This window comes from Notolabrus celidotus, unplaced genomic scaffold (genome assembly GCF_009762535.1).
Source record: "Notolabrus celidotus isolate fNotCel1 unplaced genomic scaffold, fNotCel1.pri scaffold_161_arrow_ctg1, whole genome shotgun sequence".
Lineage (NCBI taxonomy): Eukaryota > Metazoa > Chordata > Actinopteri > Labriformes > Labridae > Notolabrus > Notolabrus celidotus.
Genome location: NW_023260030.1, coordinates 103125 through 122444, shown reverse-complemented (window position 1 = coordinate 122444; position 19320 = coordinate 103125). Strand labels below are relative to the sequence as shown.

At 44.5% G+C, this 19320-nt stretch overlaps 3 protein-coding genes across 3 annotated transcripts; all 3 read right to left on the bottom strand.

Annotated features, from left to right (window-relative positions):
* Window positions 1-4691: 4691 nt before the first annotated feature.
* Window positions 4692-7373, bottom strand: LOC117808847 (tripartite motif-containing protein 16-like). The gene has a single exon (XM_034678517.1). It carries the CDS (start codon window positions 7363-7365, stop codon window positions 5689-5691), a length of 1677 nt encoding a protein of 558 aa, XP_034534408.1. The 5' UTR covers window positions 7366-7373; the 3' UTR covers window positions 4692-5688.
* Window positions 7374-10521: 3148 nt separating this feature from the next.
* Window positions 10522-13252, bottom strand: LOC117808845 (tripartite motif-containing protein 16-like). The gene has a single exon (XM_034678515.1). It carries the CDS (start codon window positions 13193-13195, stop codon window positions 11519-11521), a length of 1677 nt encoding a protein of 558 aa, XP_034534406.1. The 5' UTR covers window positions 13196-13252; the 3' UTR covers window positions 10522-11518.
* Window positions 13253-16280: 3028 nt separating this feature from the next.
* LOC117808846 (tripartite motif-containing protein 16-like) lies at window positions 16281-18996 on the bottom strand. Its single transcript, XM_034678516.1, has one exon. It carries the CDS (start codon window positions 18952-18954, stop codon window positions 17278-17280), a length of 1677 nt encoding a protein of 558 aa, XP_034534407.1. The 5' UTR covers window positions 18955-18996; the 3' UTR covers window positions 16281-17277.
* Window positions 18997-19320: the final 324 nt, after the last annotated feature.

Sequence of the window (19320 nt, the reverse complement as noted above, 5' to 3'; positions counted from 1 at the left end):
AAGCATAACAAAAAAGGAAGAGAAAAAAGAAAAAAAAGAAACAGTGAAAAAGAAAACAACAAAACAGAAAAAGAAAAGAAAACACCAAAAATGAAAACACAAACAAATTAGAAAACACAACATTAACTTCTGGACGAAGCCCTCGTCCAATCAACAACAGTCCTGTCACAGCAGATACCTTCTGTTTCAGTGAGGAGTTCATGGTTTTGGGTTTTGCACTTCAGGGCCACCATACTTAAAAGAAAACGTCTCAAGCTCGTTCTTACAGCCGTGAATAAACTCAGGAGAGTCGTCCAGAAATACCAAGGTATTAACTAACGTTTAAAACACAACATCAGTAGTTTAATGTTTTCAGTTCATGCATGAGGCCTAAAGTCTCCTCTCTCACCTCATCCTGTTTCTACGGTTACTCACATTAACACTGCAGCTTCCTGTTTCTCTGGACATCAGTCAGTTTCTGCATGAATGTTTGGGAAAATCAAATTCTGATTCATATTCACGGCTGAATCTCAGATCTTCTCCCTGGATGAATCCTCCAAGTGTTTTATCTGTTCCTTTAAAGTGAAATCAGTCTTCACATACAGACGAGGAGAAAAACAAAGGGTGTTGTTGTTCCCTCTCTGAGCGTGTTGTTCCCTCTCTGAGCGTGTTGTTCCCTCTCTGAGTGTGTTGTTCCCTCTCTGAGTGTGTTGTTCCCTCTCTGTTCCCTCTCTGAGCGTGTTGTTCCCTCTCTGAGCGTGTTGTTCCCTCTCTGTTCCCTCTCTGAGCGTGTTGTTCCCTCTCTGAGTGTGTTGTTCCCTCTCTGAGTGTGTTGTTCCCTCTCTGAGCGTGTTGTTCCCTCTCTGAGTGTGTTGTTCCCTCTCTGAGTGTGTTGTTCCCTCTCTGAGCGTGTTGTTCCCTCTCTGAGTGTGTTGTTCCCTCTCTGAGTGTGTTGTTCCCTCTCTGAGTGTGTTGTTCCCTCTCTGAGTGTGTTGTTCCCTCTCTGAGTGTGTTGTTCCCTCTCTGAGCATGTTGTTCCCTCTCTGAGCGTGTTGTTCCCTCTCTGAACGTGTTGTTCCCTCTCTGAGCTATTGTTCCCTCTCTGAGCGTGTTGTTCCCTCTCTGAGTGTGTTGTTCCCTCTCTGAGCGTGTCGTTCCCTCTCTGAGCGTGTTGTTCCCTCTCTGAGCATGTTGTTCCCTCTCTGAGTGTGTTGTTCCCTCTCTGAGTGTGTTGTTCCCTCTCTGAGCGTGTTGTTCCCTCTCTGAGTTTGTTGTTCCCTCTCTGTTCCCTCTCTGAGCGTGTTGTTCCCTCTCTGAGCGTGTTGTTCCCTCTCTGTTCCCTCTCTGAGCGTGTTGTTCCCTCTCTGAGCGTGTTGTTCCCTCTCTGTTCCCTCTCTGAGCGTGTTGTTCCCTCTCTGAGCGTGTTGTTCCCTCTCTGAGCGTGTTGTTCCCTCTCTGAGCGTGTTGTTCCCTCTCTGTTCCCTCTCTGAGCGTGTTGTTCCCTCTCTGAGTGTGTTGTTCCCTCTCTGAGCCTGTTGTTCCCTCTCTGTTCCCTCTCTGAGCGTGTTGTTCCCTCTCTGAGTGTGTTGTTCCCTCTCTGAGCGTGTTGTTCCCTCTCTGTTCCCTCTCTGAGCGTGTTGTTCCCTCTCTGAGCGTGTTGTTCCCTCTCTGAGTGTGTTGTTCCCTCTCTGAGTGTGTTGTTCCCTCTCTGAGTGTGTTGTTCCCTCTCTGTTCCCTCTCTGAGCGTGTTGTTCCCTCTCTGAGTGTGTTGTTCCCTCTCTGTTCCCTCTCTGAGTGTGTTGTTCCCTCTCTGTTCCCTCTCTGAACGTGTTGTTCCCTCTCTGAGTGTGTTGTTCCCTCTCTGAGTGTGTTGTTCCCTCTCTGTTCCCTCTCTGAGCGTGTTGTTCCCTCTCTGAGTGTGTTGTTCCCTCTCTGTTCCCTCTCTGAGTGTGTTTTTCCCTCTCTGTTCCCTCTCTGAGCGTGTTGTTCCCTCTCTGAGTGTGTTGTTCCCTCTCTGTTCCCTCTCTGAGCGTGTTGTTCCCTCTCTGAGTGTGTTGTTCCCTCTCTGTTCCCTCTCTGAGTGTGTTGTTCCCTCTCTGTTCCCTCTCTGAGCGTGTTGTTCCCTCTCTGAGTGTGTTGTTCCCTCTCTGTTCCCTCTCTGAGTGTGTTGTTCCCTCTCTGTTCCCTCTCTGAGTTTGTTGTTCCCTCTCTGAGTGTGTTGTTCCCTCTCTGTTCCCTCTCTGAGTGTGTTGTTCCCTCTCTGTTCCCTCTCTGAGCGTGTTGTTCCCTCTCTGAGTGTGTTGTTCCCTCTCTGAGTGTGTTGTTCTTACTTTGCACATTTCCGTCACATACTGGGAGGTGACAAAGAGCAGAAACAAAAGCTCTCCTCCTCGTATGTCGTCTCTCATCGTCTCATCGTGGAGCAGGAAGGCCCGACCTCCTCGTCTGCACCCCTGGACCTCGTCTCTCTCTAACGACACGGCGGTAAGCCTCTGCGGTTTAGTGGCTGTCAGAGAACGCAGAGGACGGCGTGTTGGTGAAGCGCTCGTGAATTAAAGATGAGGGGCTTGGTTTGTGTGACAGGTGGATCGGACCGGGGATTATTCCTGCGTCACCCTCAGCCTGTCAAACACAAACCGGGCTGAGGGTGGTGACGCTGGTTGGCGTGTCTCTCCGCCTCGTGCGTCTCCGTACACGCAGCTTCCTGTTTCTGCTCGGCCGGTGTTCAGCGTCAGTGAGAGGCGGAGGAGAGACGGCGGTTAAATGTGTTACTGATCCCAGGTGAGAGGAACAGCTACAGCTGCAGGCGTGGGAATCAGACGGTGTCAGACGTTCTGCTTCTGTTGGTTCCTGAGATGACTCAAACGGTCTCCTCTTCCTCTCCTCCTCTTCCTTTATCACGGTTTGTTCACCTGGAAGTTAAATCTGTGAGGACGATCATCAGAGTCTGTTTCTGTTCATAAAATCCACCAGAACTGATTCTGACGGACGGGATCTGTCGGTCTGCAGACCACATTTTAAAGGCTGCAGATAAAGGGGACAGTCAAGACCGAGTGCTGCTCCACCTCAGATAATGGGGACTGGACTCGGACTCAGATAATGGGGACTGGACTCGGACTCAGATAATGGGGACTGGACTCGGACTCAGATAATGTGGACTCGACTCGGACTCGGACTCAGATATTGGGGACTCGACTCAGACTAAGGTAATGGGGACTCATCTCAGACTCGGTCTGAGATAATGGGGACTCGACTAAAATTGGACTCAGATAATGGGGACTGGACTCATACTCAGATAATAGGGACTCGACTAAAACAGAAAATGAGGACTTGACTCAGACTTGCCTCGGATTCTTTTCTGGTGACTCGGACTCAAACACTGAGGACTCTGGACTCGAGGTTTGGTGACTCGACTCCAACACTTGAACTGTGTATAAGGTGATGAGGAACACTCATCTCACAGTTCAACACAGAGTCTAAGCTAGAACAGGAACAAGGAAGTGACTTGGTGTTTTCATTGGATTTATTTGAAGGTGCTTTGTTCTATAAGCTACACATGTTTACATGTAGCCATGCTAGCCCAGCTGCTAACAGCTAGCCCAGCTGCTAACAGCTAGCCCAGCTCTTATGAACTGTGTCCTGTAACAGCTGAGTTGATGTTCTGTTTGTACTAGAATCAAAGTCAGAGTTCTAGAATCAAAGTCAGAGTTCTAGAATCAGAGTCAGAGTTCTAGAATCAGAGAATTAAAGTTAGAGTTCTAGAATCAGAGTCAGAGTTCTAGAATCAGAGTCAGAGTTCTAGAATCAGAGAATCAAAGTCAGAGTTCTAGAATCAAAGTCAGAGTTCTAGATTCAAAGTCAGAGTTCTAGAATAAAGTCAGAGTTCTAGATTCAAAGTCACAGTTCTAGAATCAGAGTTCTAGAATCAAAGTCAGAGTTCTAGAATCAGAGTCAGAGTTCTAGAATCAGAGTCAGAGTTCTAGAATCAAAGTCAGAGTTCTAGAATCAGAGTCAGAGTTCTAGAATCAAAGTCAGAGTTCTAGAATCAGAGTCAGAGTTCTAGAATCAGAGTCAGAGTTCTAGAATCAAAGTCAGAGTTCTAGAATTCTGCCTTTGATCTCAGAATTCCAAAGTAAAAGTCTGAATTGTGTGGAAGAGTTGGATCTAAAAAAAGAAAGGAGTGTCAGCACATGTTGGCTCCACCCATCCTCAGAGTGTGGATCTGAAGGGGAGGGAACAAGAGTTGATGTGCAGAGTGGAGCTGGCTGTGTGAGAGACGAGGGAGGGGTTATCAAGCATTTCTACATTCCAGGAAGAGGAGCTGTAAACTCTGGACTTTGGCTGTCACAGTGGACTGATATCAAACACTTTTGAACTACTTGTTGTTTCTTATTTGTTGACTCAGTTTTTTGAATATTTGTATTGACTTTATTTGATGTTCAGCTTTGATCCTGACCCTTTTTTATGATTGATTTTAAATATTGATGTTCTTCTTGTTCTTTTGATGCTGTCTCTTATTTTGAAGGACATAGATTTGATTGTTGTGGGTGTGCATTAGCATTCTTGTTTTTGAAGATGTGGTATGTTTGGACATTTCTTTCCTTCTGCTTCTTGTTTTCAGCGGCTGTAAAGAACTTTGATTCATTTGATTTGTATGAAAGGTGTTCTATAAATAAAGCTTGATGGATTGAAAGTGAGGACAGACACGGTGCTGTTAAAGACACACTTTGATTTATTGGAGGATTTTAGGTACAGGTTGACTTCACTTACACAATCAGTTGACTTCAGCAGAATCTCAGCTGTGTCCCAAAAAGAAAAGAGCTTTTACAAATCCATGTGATTATTAATACACTTCTATCAAAGCTCACTGAACCTCATCTGTACATCCATTTGTGGAAAACAACATTTTTTGGATCGGCCACAAAAAAAGTGTGAGTGTAGACGTCTTTCCAAATCCACTGATCCAAAAGAAGCAGACAGGAATATCTGCTGCAGTTAGCTCAATCAGCAACAAACCTGAAGTCAGAAAGTTCATCTGTACAATCTAAGAGAAGTCCAACAATCCCAATTATTGATGTGAGTATTAAAGTCTTCATCAGTTGAACAAAGAAGGAAAAGGACTTGTTTGATCAGCTGATTGGACTCAATAAAAACAGGATCCTGAATGTAGAAACATGAACATTCTGACATGTTAGAGATGATATTTTCATCTGCAGACTTTACATCCTTTGATTTAGGATCAGAAAGAAGCTCCTGCTTTTCCCTTTGTCATGTTTTCAAGTCTTTTCTAAGCTTCATACCTGCAAAACCTGCCCCCCACACTGAAGCCCTTTCAAAATAAAAGCCTTTACAAAATAAAACAAACATCATTTTAAGGATTTTAACAAAATTCATGAATCGTGATCAACAAGCAAACACCAAATAAAGATCTTCCCATCCTGTGGAACACAAACATTTCACACAGAGCTGTTTCTGTTTCTGTTTTTGAAGCTTCATCAAAAATAGAAACCCAACTGTTGCAAATAATCCAGCATCACTGTCCTCATCCCTTAAAGCGTCTACAAAAGCAGCAGCTCCAAAAAGACTCACAAAGCCGGCATGAAGACCTGAAGCACAGAGAGGTCTTGGAGGGAGAACCATCAGACCAGAACCATGCAGCTTTGAAATCCTCTTGTTGCTCATATTTGGTCTGAATGGACTTGAAGGTTTTTATTGGAGTTCACAGAACTCAGCACTGACTTCATACCTGTTCAACCTTAGTCCAGCATAGAGGGGCTGAGTGAATGTGGTCTGGACTCTGTGGAGGAGAGTCATGGTTTCAGAGACGCTGTAGAAGGACAGAATACCTGCTCTGTGATCCAGGTACACTCCTACTCTGGAGGACTGAGGACCTGAGACAGGAGTGCTGACTTTGTTGAACCAAAAGTAATAACTGTTGTTAAAACAATGTAACGTCCAAGATTTATCATTATATCCAAATCTACAATCTTCTGAGCGCCCTGCTCTGCTGATATTCTTGTATGCGACTGCTACATAAACTCCGTCCCCTCTCAGCTCCACCTCCCAGTAACACCGTCCGCTCAGACCCTCTCTACTCAGGACCTGACGATAATAAGTGAATCTGTCTGGGTGACTAGAATAAGACTGTTGTTGTTTTTTCCGTGTTGCTCTTCTGTTCCCATCAGATAATAACAGATATCTGTTTGCTGTGTTTGGATCCAGTGTGAGTCCACGTGAGTATCTTAAGAACCCAGCTCTGGTCTTGGGCTCTGGTGGTTCTGACAGTAAAGCATCCACTTCAGTCACTGCCTGTGAGACGTTGGTCCACTTCTCTCTCAGAACCTCCTGTAGTTGATCTCTGACTTCTGACACAGCTGCTGTCACATCCTCAAAGTACCTGAGAGGACGGGTCTTGATGCTGGATGGGTCTGCAGGTCCACTGAGTCCTGACAGTGAGGGGTAGTCCTGTAGAAACTGGTTGTGGTCCTCTGTGTGTGCCAGCTTCTGCAGCTCAGCGTCTCTCCTCTTCAGCTCAGTGATCTCCTGCTCCAGCTTCTCCTGAAGCTCTCTGACTCGACTCACTTCAGTTTCCTGCTGGGATCTGACCCGCTGCCTCACGTCAGAGCGTCGTTCCTCCATGAGACGGATCAGCTGGGTGAACATCTCCTCACTGTGCTCCACTGCTTTATCAGCGGAGCCGTTGATAGCCTCCACCTCCTGTTGAAGCTGCTCCACATCTTTCTCTCTGTCCTGGATTCTCTGCTGGATGTTTAGTCGACTCTCCTCCAGCTCTCTCTGCTTCTCGCTCCGCTCTGCTGCAGCTGAGACCGTGTCGTGGCCTTTGTGATCGTCCACAGAGCAGAGATAACAGATAGACTGCTGATCAGTACGACAGAGCATCTTCATCACCTCATCGTGACGAGAGCAGACGTTCTCCTGGAGCTTCTTGGAGGGCTCCACCAGCTTGTGTTTCTTATAGGCCGGAGTTTGAAGATGAGGCTGAAGGTGTTTGTCACAAAATGAGATCAAACAGACCTGACAGGACTTGAGGGCTTTGAGTTTCCTCCCGGTGCAGACGTCACAGGCCACATCTTCAGGTCCAGCATAAGAGGGATCCTCAGGAGCAGCTTGGAGTCCGGTCTTCTTCAGTTCCTGCAGCAGGGCCTCCAGCATGGTGTTTCTCAGCAGGACAGGCCTCGAGGTGAAGGTGTGCCTACACTGAGGGCAGCTGTAGCTCTCCTTCTCCTCCTCTGTATCCCAGTGGGCTTTAATACAGTCCATGCAGTAGCTGTGTCCACAGGGAACAGTCACCGGATCCTTCAGTAGATCCAAACAGACGGAACAAGAGAAGGATTCCCGGTCCAGCTGAACTCCTTTCTGCGCCATTTCAACACTTGCTGTCGACGACTGACTGAGGCTCACTTCCTGAGAAGTGAAACTAGTCTGAGCTCTGATCTCAACAGCATGTGTTACAGCAGGATAAGAGGCCTATCAGCTCACCACCATGTTGGTTACACCCAAACCTGCAACTATAGATCTGAAGGGGAGGGAACAAGAGTTCATGTGCAGAGTGGAGCTGGCTGTGTGAGAGACGAGGGAGGGGTCATCAAGCATTTCTACATTCCAGGAAGAGGAGCGGCGCTGACTCAAATAAAGTCGATCTGCTGCTCAAACATTTGAGTCATATGAATTAACCCTTTAATTCCAGCATGCATGTTCCTGCACAGTAGGTATGAAATCGGGCGTTACACACAGAGAGGAAGAACAAGCGTAGCTACAAGAGAGTACAGATAGCATAACCGGTGTGGATGTTTTCACTGTTTCAAAGGATACCATGATGCAACTTGTAAAACATGAGCTGCAAGAATTTGATGTGATCAGTAATTACACACAGAGAAGAAGAGCAAGCACAACAAGCTTTTAAAAACATTATAACATTTTTTTTTTACCATTTAAAAAAATATATTTTTTGTTATTTTTCTGCATTCATATCATTTTTTTTATTATATATTTTTGAATTAATTAATTTATTTGTATTTATTTTTTCGCACTCATATTACATTTATTTTCTTTATTATTTTTGATTTAATTGATTAATAATTTAATTTTTTGCACTTGTTTCATTAATTTTATTTTAATTGATTAATAATTTAATTTTTTGCTGGCGTCACCAGTGTGGATGTTTTCACTCTTTCAGAGGATACCATGGTTACAACTTGCTAAACGTGCTGCAAGTATTCAGAGAGGAGGAACAGAGTCCTCCAGTTTGAACTCAAAGAATAAAGCAACGAAGACGCATTGAAGGAACAGGAAGCAGCGTTAGCCGCAGCTAGCATCACCTTCCTCCAGGTAGAGATGGAGGATTTCAGCAGCTGATACTTGGAACAGTACCCTGAGTCTCCTCTGCAGACGTAGCCCTACCTGCCCTGCATGATGTGATCTCTACACACTGCAGTTCCTTGAATGTCCACTTGAGGCAGCATACAAAGCCAAGAAATCCCTGTTTACTAAACATTTGAGCAGCAAAGTTTAAAGCCTAAAACACAGTTTCAGTCTGAGGAGCTCATTTCTTCACTTGTGCACATTGTAAGTGAGGTTTTATTTAAGCTAGTTATACACACAGTTTATGACACACGGTGACGCAGGTCTGTTAATGTTGTTATTCAATGAAATGCGTAAAAGGCATTCAAATATAATCTGACTTCAGTTCTCCCTCTCACCAACTGCGTCGCCAATTCCCCCCCGCCTCCAAAATGTACGTACGCCCGGGTCAGAGTTTGCTTACCTGTAGTCACATTTTCACATCAAGTTTGTTTTTTATAAATCACAAACTTGGCGTGAAAACTGGCGTACGCCAATTTCAGGCCCCGTTTTGTGCATAAGCAACGTTTATAAATGAGACCCCTGGACGCTCTGATGGAGACTGGCTGTGGAGCCCAGGTATATATACTGCAGGAGGGATTAGTGGAGAGATCTCAGGTGTGCAGGCTGATTGGCAGGAGGAGTGCAGCGGAGAGCCACGCCCTGACACACACACACACACACACACACACACACACACACACACACACACACACACACACACACACACACACACACACACACACACACACACATATAGAACAGGGGAGGGAAAAAAACCACAACAACACACACTACAGAGGACAAACAACTGAAACACAAGGAAAGAGGAAGGAGCCATGACAAGAAACCACAACAGCAAGCTGGATCACTGACAACACTTCATACATGTCAGGATTAACAACACAGAACATCAAGAACACTTTAATAGAGGCTCAGGGTTGATGCAGACTTCATTTCAAACAGTCTTTAGAGCCAAACCAAAACAAATATATCACCATCCAGCAGAACTATGAGCAACCAATAAGATACAAGCTGAACTGGGTCTTGAAGAGATGCCTTATGTGTTATTCTTAAATCAAGCAACATGAAGTTGTTACTCAATCTGGAAACAAGTTTTACTTTAAAAAATGTCTGAAATGTTAAATAAACCTTGTTTCTTCTAAAACTCAAAACAAGATCATTTCAAGATTGTTTGACTGAACAAGATATTTAAGATGTCTTAAAACAAGTCCGTCTATCTCGCTCTGATGTTACTTGTTCAGTAAATTTATCTTAAATCAAGAGGGAGAAGACATTTAGACTAAACATGAGACAATTTCACTTGTTGAGATTTGGAGTTTTTGCAGTGCACAGTTATGGTGCGTTCAATGACTCTTGTGTTAGTGTTTGTTTCCTCTCATCGTTCCTCCTCTGAGAATCTGGAGCATGCAGTGCTGCAGGATCCTCATTGGTCCACAGAGCTGTCAATCATGGCGTTGATCATAGAAGAGGATCAGGGCCACTGATTTGTTCTGTGAGTCCAAACCTTTGTCTCAGAACTCTGCCTCTGAGAACAAAGTCAGAGTTCTAGAATTCTGCCTTTGATCTCAGAATTCCAAAGTAAAAGTCTGAATTGTGTGGAAGAGTTGGATCTAAAAACAGAAAGGAGTGTCAGCACATGTTGGCTCCACCCATCCTCAGAGTGTGGATCTGAAGGGGAGGGAACAAGAGTTGATGTGCAGAGTGGAGCTGGCTGTGTGAGAGACGAGGGAGGGGTTATCAAGCATTTCTACATTCCAGGAAGAGGAGCTGTAAACTCTGGACTTTGGCTGTCACAGTGGACTGATATCAAACACTTTTGAACTACTTGTTGTTTCTTATTTGTTGACTCAGTTTTTGAATATTTGTATTGACTTTATTTGATGTTCAGCTTTGATCCTGACCCTTTTTTATGATTGATTTTAAATATTGATGTTCTTCTTGTTCTTTTGATGCTGTCTCTTATTTTGAAGGACATAGATTTGATTGTTGTGGGTGTGCATTAGCATTCTTGTTTTTGAAGATGTGGTATGTTTGGACATTTCTTTCCTTCTGCTTCTTGTTTTCAGCGGCTGTAAAGAACTTTGATTCATTTGATTTGTATGAAAGGTGTTCTATAAATAAAGCTTGATGGATTGACAGTGAGGACAGACACGGTGCTGTTAAAGACACACTTTGATTTATTGGAGGATTTTAGGTACAGGTTGACTTCACTTACACAATCAGTTGACTTCAGCAGAATCTCAGCTGTGTCCCAAAAAGAAAAGAGCTTTTACAAATCCATGTGATTATTAATACACTTCTATCAAAGCTCACTGAACCTCATCTGTACATCCATTTGTGGAAAACAACATTTTTTGGATCGGCCACAAAAAAAGTGTGAGTGTAGACGTCTTTCCAAATCCACTGATCCAAAAGAAGCAGACAGGAATATCTGCTGCAGTTAGCTCAATCAGCAACAAACCTGAAGTCAGAAAGTTCATCTGTACAATCTAAGAGAAGTCCAACAATCCCAATTATTGATGTGAGTATTAAAGTCTTCATCAGTTGAACAAAGAATGAAAAGGACTTGTTTGATCAGCTGATTGGACTCAATAAAAACAGGATCCTGAATGTAGAAACATGAACATTCTGACATGTTAGAGATGATATTTTCATCTGCAGACTTTACATCCTTTGATTTAGGATCAGAAAGAAGCTCCTGCTTTTCCCTTTGTCATGTTTTCAAGTCTTTTCTAAGCTTCATACCTGCAAAACCTGCCCCCCACACTGAAGCCCTTTCAAAATAAAAGCCTCTACAAAATAAAACAAACATCATTTTAAGGATTTTAACTAAATTCATGAATCGTGATCAACAAGCAAACACCAAATAAAGATCTTCCCATCCTGTGGAACACAAACATTTCACACAGAGCTGTTTCTGTTTCTGTTTTTGAAGCTTCATCAAAAATAGAAACCCAACTGTTGCAAATAATCCAGCATCACTGTCCTCATCCCTTAAAGCGTCTACAAAAGCAGCAGCTCCAAAAAGACTCACAAAGCCGGCATGAAGACCTGAAGCACAGAGAGGTCTTGGAGGGAGAACCATCAGACCAGAACCATGCAGCTTTGAAATCCTCTTGTTGCTCATATTTGGTCTGAATGGACTTGAAGGTTTTTATTGGAGTTCACAGAACTCAGCACTGTTTTCATACCTGTACAACCTTAGTCCAGCATAGAGGGGCTGAGTGAATGTGGTCTGGACTCTGTGGAGGAGAGTCATGGTTTCAGAGACGCTGTAGAAGGACAGAATACCTGCTCTGTGATCCAGGTACACTCCTACTCTGGAGGACCGAGGACCTGAGACAGGAGTGCTGACTTTGTTGAACCAAAAGTTATAACTGTTGTTGTTACAAACTAACATCCAAGATTTATCATTGAATCCAAATCCACAATCCTCTGAGTCTCCTGCTCTGCTGATATTCTTGTATGCAACTGCTACACCAACTCCGTCCCCTCTCAGCTCCACCTCCCAGTAACACCGTCCGCTCAGACCCTCTCTACTCAGGACCTGAGCATAATAAGTGAATCTGTCTGGGTGACTAGAATAAAACTGATGTTGTTTTTTCCGTGTTGCTCTTCTGTTCCCATCAGATAATAACAGATATGTGTGTGCTGTGTTTGGATCCAGTCTGAGTCCACGTGAGTATCTTAAGAACCCAGCTCTGGTCTTGGGCTCTGGTGGATCTGACAGTAAAGCATCCACTTCAGTCACAGCCTGTGAGACGTTGGTCCACTTCTCTCTCAGGACCTCCTGTAGTTGATCTCTGACTTCTGACACAGCTGCTGTCACATCCTCAAAGTACCTGAGAGGACGGGTCTTGATGCTGGATTGGTCTGCAGGTCCACTGAGTCCTGACAGTGAGGGGTAGTCCTGTAGAAACTGGTTGTGGTCCTCTGTGTGTGCCAGCTTCTGCAGCTCAGCGTCTCTCCTCTTCAGCTCAGTGATCTCCTGCTCCAGCTTCTCCTGAAGCTCTCTGACTCGACTCACTTCAGTTTCCTGCTGGGATCTGACCCGCTGCCTCACGTCAGAGCGTCGTTCCTCCATGAGACGGATCAGCTGGGTGAACATCTCCTCACTGTGCTCCACTGCTTTATCAGCGGAGCCGTTGATAGCCTCCACCTCCTGTTGAAGCTGCTCCACATCTTTCTCTCTGTCCTGGATTCTCTGCTGGATGTTGAGTCGACTCTCCTCCAGCTCTCTCTGCTTCTCGCTCCGCTCTGCTGCAGCTGAGACCGTGTCGTGGCCTTTGTGATCGTCCACAGAGCAGAGATAACAGATAGACTGCTGATCAGTACGACAGAACATCTTCATCACCTCATCGTGACGAGAGCAGACGTTCTCCTGGAGCTTCTTGGAGGGCTCCACCAGCTTGTGTTTCTTAAAGACAGGTAGTTCAGAATGAGGCTGAAGGTGTTCCTGGCAGTAAGAAGCCAGACACTGCAGACAGGACTTGAGGGCTTTGAGTTTCCTCCCGGTGCAGACGTCACAGGCCACATCTTCAGGTCCAGCATAAGAGGGATCCTCAGGAGCAGCTTGGAGTCCGGTCTTCTTCAGTTCCTGCAGCAGGGCCTCCAGCATGGTGCTTTTCAGCAGGGCAGGCCTCGAGGTGAAGATGTGCCTACACTGAGGGCAGCTGTAGCTCTCCTTCTCCTCCTCTGTATCCCAGTGGGCTTTAATACAGTCCATGCAGTAGCTGTGTCCACAGGGAACAGTCACCGGATCCTTCAGTAGATCCAAACAGACGGAACAAGAGAAGGATTCCCGGTCCAGCTGAACTCCTTTCTGCGCCATTTCAACACTCGCTGTCGACGACTGACTGAGGCTCACTTCCTGAGAAGTGAAACTAGTCTGAGCTCTGATCTCAACAGCATGTGTTACAGCAGGATAAGAGGCCTATCAGCTCACCACCATGTTGGTTACACCCAAACCTGCAACTATAGATCTGAAGGGGAGGGAACAAGAGTTCATGTGCAGAGTGGAGCTGGCTGTGTGAGAGACGAGGGAGGGGTCATCAAGCTTTTCTACATTCCAGGTAGAGGAGCGGCGCTGACTCAAACAAAGTCGATCTGCTGCTCCAACATTTGAGTCATATGAATTAACCCTTTAATTCCAGCATGCACGTTCCTGCACAATAGGTATGAAATCGGGCGTTACACACAGAGAGGAAGAACAAGCGTAGCTACAAGAGAGTACAGATAGCATCACCGGTGTGGATGTTTTCACTGTTTCAGAGGATAACATGATGCAACTTGTGAAACATGAGCTGCAAGAATTTGATGTGATCAGTAATTACACACAGAGAAGAAGAGCAAGCACAACAAGCTTTTAAAAATAGTATATCATTTTTTGTATCATTTATTTGTATTTCTTTTTTCTTTTTTTTAAATTTAATTTAACATGTTTATTTGTATTTAGTTTTTTTGCACTCATATTCCATTTATTTTCTTTATTATTTTTGATTTAATTCATTAATTAATTCATTTATTTTTTGCTGGCGTCACCGGTGTGGATGTTTTCACTCTTTCAGAGGATAACATGGTTACAACTTGCTAAACGTGCTGCAAGTATTCAGAGAGGAGGAACAGAGTCCTCCAGTTTGAACTCAAAGAATAAAGCAACGAAGACGCATTGAAAGAACAGGAAGCAGCGTTAGCCGCAGCTAGCATCACCTTCCTCCAGGTAGAGATGGAGGATTTCAGCAGCTGATACTTGGAACAGTACCCTGAGTCTCCTCTGCAGACGTAGCCCTACCTGCCCTGCATGATGTGATCTCTACACACTGCAGTTCCTTGAATGTCCACTTGAGGCAGCATACAAAGCCAAGAAATCCCTGTTTAATAAACATTTGAGCAGCAAAGTTTAAAGCCTAAAACACAGTTTCAGTCTGAGGAGCTCATTTCTTCACTTGTGCACATTGTAAGTGAGGTTTTATTTAAGCTAGTTATACACACAGTTTATGACACACGGTGACGCAGGTCTGTTAATGTTGTTATTCAATGAAATGTGTAAAAGGCATTCAAATATAATCTGACTTCAGTTCTCCCTCTCACCAACTGCGTCGCCAATTCCCCCCCGCCTCCAAAATGTACGTACGCCCGGGTCAGAGTTTGCTTACCTGTAGTCACATTTTCACATCAAGTTTGTTTTTTATAAATCACAAACTTGGCGTGAAAACTGGCGTACGCCAATTTCAGGCCCCGTTTTGTGCATAAGCAACGTTTATAAATGAGACCCCTGGACGCTCTGATGGAGACTGGCTGTGGAGCCCAGGTATATATACTGCAGGAGGGATTAGTGGAGAGATCTCAGGTGTGCAGGCTGATTGGCAGGAGGAGTGCAGTGGAGAGCCACGCCCTGACACACACACACACACACACACACACACACACACACACACACACACACACACACACACACACACACACACACACACACACACACACACACATATAGAACAGGGGAGGGAAAAAAAACCACAACAACACACACTACAGAGGACAAACAACTGAAACACAAGGAAAGAGGAAGGAGCCATGACAAGAAACCACAACAGCAAGCTGGATCACTGACAACACTTCATACATGTCAGGATTAACAACACAGAACATCAAGAACACTTTAATAGAGGCTCAGGGTTGATGCAGACTTCATTTCAAACCGTCTTTAGAGCCAAACCAAAACAAATATATCACCATCCAGCAGAACTATGAGCAACCAATAAGATACAAGCTGAACTGGGTCTTGAAGAGATGCCTTATGTGTTATTCTTAAATCAAGCAACATGAAGTTGTTACTCAATCTGGAAACAAGTTTTACTTTAAAAAATGTCTGAAATGTTAAATAAACCTTGTTTCTTCTAAAACTCAAAACAAGATCATTTCAAGATTGTTTGACTGAACAAGATATTTAAGATGTCTTAAAACAAGTCCGTCTATCTCGCTCTGATGTTACTTGTTCAGTAAATTTATCTTAAATCAAGAGGGAGAAGACATTTAGACTAAACATGAGACAATTTCACTTGTTGAGATTTGGAGTTTTTGCAGTGCACAGTTATGGTGCGTTCAATGACTCTTGTGTTAGTGTTTGTTTCCTCTCATCGTTCCTCCTCTGAGAATCTGGAGCATGCAGTGCTGCAGGATCCTCATTGGTCCACAGAGCTGTCAATCATGGCGTTGATCATAGAAGAGGATCAGGGCCACTGATTTGTTCTGTGAGTCCAAACCTTTGTCTCAGAACTCTGCCTCTGAGAACAAAGTCAGAGTTCTAGAATTCTGCCTTTGATCTCAGAATTCCAAAGTAAAAGTCTGAATTGTGTGGAAGAGTTGGATCTAAAAACAGAAAGCAGTGTCAGCACATGTTGGCTCCACCCATCCTCAGAGTGTGGATCTGAAGGGGAGGGAACAAGAGTTGATGTGCAGAGTGGAGCTGGCTGTGTGAGAGACGAGGGAGGGGTCATCAAGCATTTCTACATTCCAGGAAGAGGAGCTGTAAACTCTGGACTTTGGCTGTCACAGTGGACTGATATCAAACACTTTTGAACTACTTGTTGTTTCTTATTTGTTGACTCAGTTTTTTGAATATTTGTATTGACTTTATTTGATGTTCAGCTTTGATCCTGACCCTTTTTTATGATTGATTTTAAATATTGATGTTCTTCTTGTTCTTTTGATGCTGTCTCTTATTTTGAAGGACATAGATTTGATTGTTGTGGGTGTGCATTAGCATTCTTGTTTTTGAAGATGTGGTATGTTTGGACATTTCTTTCCTTCTGCTTCTTGTTTTCAGCGGCTGTAAAGAACTTTGATTCATTTGATTTGTATGAAAGGTGTTCTATAAATAAAGCTTGATGGATTGAAAGTGAGGACAGACACGGTGCTGTTAAAGACACACTTTGATTTATTGGAGGATTTTAGGTACAGGTTGACTTCACTTACACAATCAGTTGACTTCAGCAGAATCTCAGCTGTGTCCCAAAAAGAAAAGAGCTTTTACAAATCCATGTGATTATTAATACACTTCTATCAAAGCTCACTGAACCTCATCTGTACATCCATTTGTGGAAAACAACATTTTTTGGATCGGCCACAAAAAAAGTGTGAGTGTAGACGTCTTTCCAAATCCACTGATCCAAAAGAAGCAGACAGGAATATCTGCTGCAGTTAGCTCAATCAGCAACAAACCTGAAGTCAGAAAGTTCATCTGTACAATCTAAGAGAAGTCCAACAATCCCAATTATTGATGTGAGTATTAAAGTCTTCATCAGTTGAACAAAGAATGAAAAGGACTTGTTTGATCAGCTGATTGGACTCAATAAAAACAGGATCCTGAATGTAGAAACATGAACATTCTGACATGTTAGAGATGATATTTTCACCTGCAGACTTTACATCCTTTGATTTAGGATCAGAAAGAAGCTCCTGCTTTTCCCTTTCTCATGTTTTCAAGTCTTTTCTAAGCTTCATACCTGCAAAACCTGCCCCCCACACTGAAGCCCTTTCAAAATAAAAGCCTCTACAAAATAAAACAAACATCATTTTAAGGATTTTAACTAAATTCATGAATCGTGATCAACAAGCAAACACCAAATAAAGATCTTCCCATCCTGTGGAACACAAACATTTCACACAGAGCTGTTTCTGTTTCTGGTTTTGAAGCTTCATCAAAAATAGAAACCCAACTGTTGCAAATAATCCAGCATCACTGTCCTCATCCCTTAAAGCGTCTACAAAAGCAGCAGCTCCAAAAAGACTCACAAAGCCGGCATGAAGACCTGAAGCACAGAGAGGTCTTGGAGGGAGAACCATCAGACCAGAACCATGCAGCTTTGAAATCCTCTTGTTGCTCATATTTGGTCTGAATGGACTTGAAGGTTTTTATTGGAGTTCACAGAACTCAGCACTGTTTTCATACCTGTTCAACCTTAGTCCAGCATAGAGGGGCTGAGTGAATGTGGTCTGGACTCTGTGGAGGAGAGTCATGGTTTCAGAGACGCTGTAGAAGGACAGAATACCTGCTCTGTGATCCAGGTACACTCCTACTCTGGAGGACTGAGGACCTGAGACAGGAGTGCTGACGTTGTTGAACCAAAAGTTATATCTGATGTTGTCACAATCTAACGTCCAAGATTTATCATTATATCCAAAACAACAATCATATGACTCTCCTGTTCTGCTGATATTCTTGTATGCGACTGCTACACCAACTCCGTCCCCTCTCAGCTCCACCTCCCAGTAACACCGTCCGCTCAGACTCTCTCTACTCAGGACCTGAGCAAAATCAATGAATCTGTCTGGGTGTCTAGAATAAGACTGTTGTTGTTTTTTCCATGTTGCTCTTCTGTTCCCATCAGATAATAACAGATATCTGTTTGCTGTGTTTGGATCCAGTGTGAGTCCACCTGAGTATCTTAAGAACCCAGCTCTGGTCTTGGGCTCTGGTGGTTCTGACAGTAAAGCATCCACTTCAGTCACAGCCTGTGAGACGTTGGTCCACTTCTCTCTCAGGACCTCCTGTAGTTGATCTCTGACTTCTGACACAGCTGCTGTCACATCCTCAAAGTACCTGAGAGGACGGGTCTTGATGCTGGATGGGTCTGCAGGTCCACTGAGTCCTGACAGTGAGGGGTAGTCCTGTAGAAACTGGTTGTGGTCCTCTGTGTGTGCCAGCTTCTGCAGCTCAGCGTCTCTCCTCTTCAGCTCAGTGATCTCCTGCTCCAGCTTCTCCTGAAGCTCTCTGACTCGACTCACTTCAGTTTCCTGCTGGGATCTGACCCGCTGCCTCACGTCAGAGCGTCGTTCCTCCATGAGACGGATCAGCTGGGTGAACATCTCCTCACTGTGCTCCACTGCTTTATCAGCGGAGCCGTTGATAGCCTCCACCTCCTGTTGAAGCTGCTCCACATCTTTCTCTCTGTCCTGGATTCTCTGCTGGATGTTTAGTCGACTCTCCTCCAGCTCTCTCTGCTTCTCGCTCCGCTCTGCTGCAGCTGAGACCGTGTCGTGGCCTTTGTGATCGTCCACAGAGCAGAGATAACAGATAGACTGCTGATCAGTACGACAGAACATCTTCATCACCTCATCGTGACGAGAGCAGACGTTCTCCTGGAGCTTCTTGGAGGGCTCCACCAGCTTGTGTTTCTTATAGGCCGGAGTTTGAAGATGAGGCTGAAGGTGTTTGTCACAAAATGAGATCAAACAGACCTGACAGGACTTGAGGGCTTTGAGTTTCCTCCCGGTGCAGATGTCACAGGCCACATCTTCAGGTCCAGCATAAGAGGGATCCTCAGGAGCAGCTTGGAGTCCGGTCTTCTTCAGTTCCTGCAGCAGGGTCTCCAGCATGGTGCTTTTCAGCAGGACAGGCCTCGAGGTGAAGGTGTGCCTACACTGAGGGCAGCTGTAGCTCTCCTTCTCCTCCTCTGTATCCCAGTGGGCTTTAATACAGTCCATGCAGTAGCTGTGTCCACAGGGAACAGTCACCGGATCCTTCAGTAGATCCAAACAGACGGAACAAGAGAAGGATTCCCGGTCCAGCTGAACTCCTTTCTGCGCCATTTCAACACTTGCTGTCGACGACTGACTGAGGTTCACTTCCTGAGAAGTGAAACTAGTCTGAGCTCTGATCTCAACAGCATGTGTTACAGCAGGATCAGAGGCCTGTCAGCTCACCACCATGTTGGTTACACCCATCCTGCAACTATAGATCTAAAGGGGAGGGAACAAGAGTTGATGTGCAGAGTGGAGCTGGCTGTGTGAGAGACGAGGGAGGGGTTATCAAGCTTTTCTACATTCCAGGAAGAGGAGCTGTAAACACTGGACTTTGGCTGTCACAGTGGACTGATATCAAACACTTTTGAACTTCTTGTTGTTTCTTATTTGTTGACTCAGTTTTTTGAATATTTGTATTGACTTCATTTGATG

Coding starts and splice junctions, on each gene's coding strand:
- LOC117808847 (XM_034678517.1), bottom strand. CDS start 7,365: ATGGCGCAGAAAGGAGTTCAGCTGGACCGGGAATCCTTCTCTTGTTCC.
- LOC117808845 (XM_034678515.1), bottom strand. CDS start 13,195: ATGGCGCAGAAAGGAGTTCAGCTGGACCGGGAATCCTTCTCTTGTTCC.
- LOC117808846 (XM_034678516.1), bottom strand. CDS start 18,954: ATGGCGCAGAAAGGAGTTCAGCTGGACCGGGAATCCTTCTCTTGTTCC.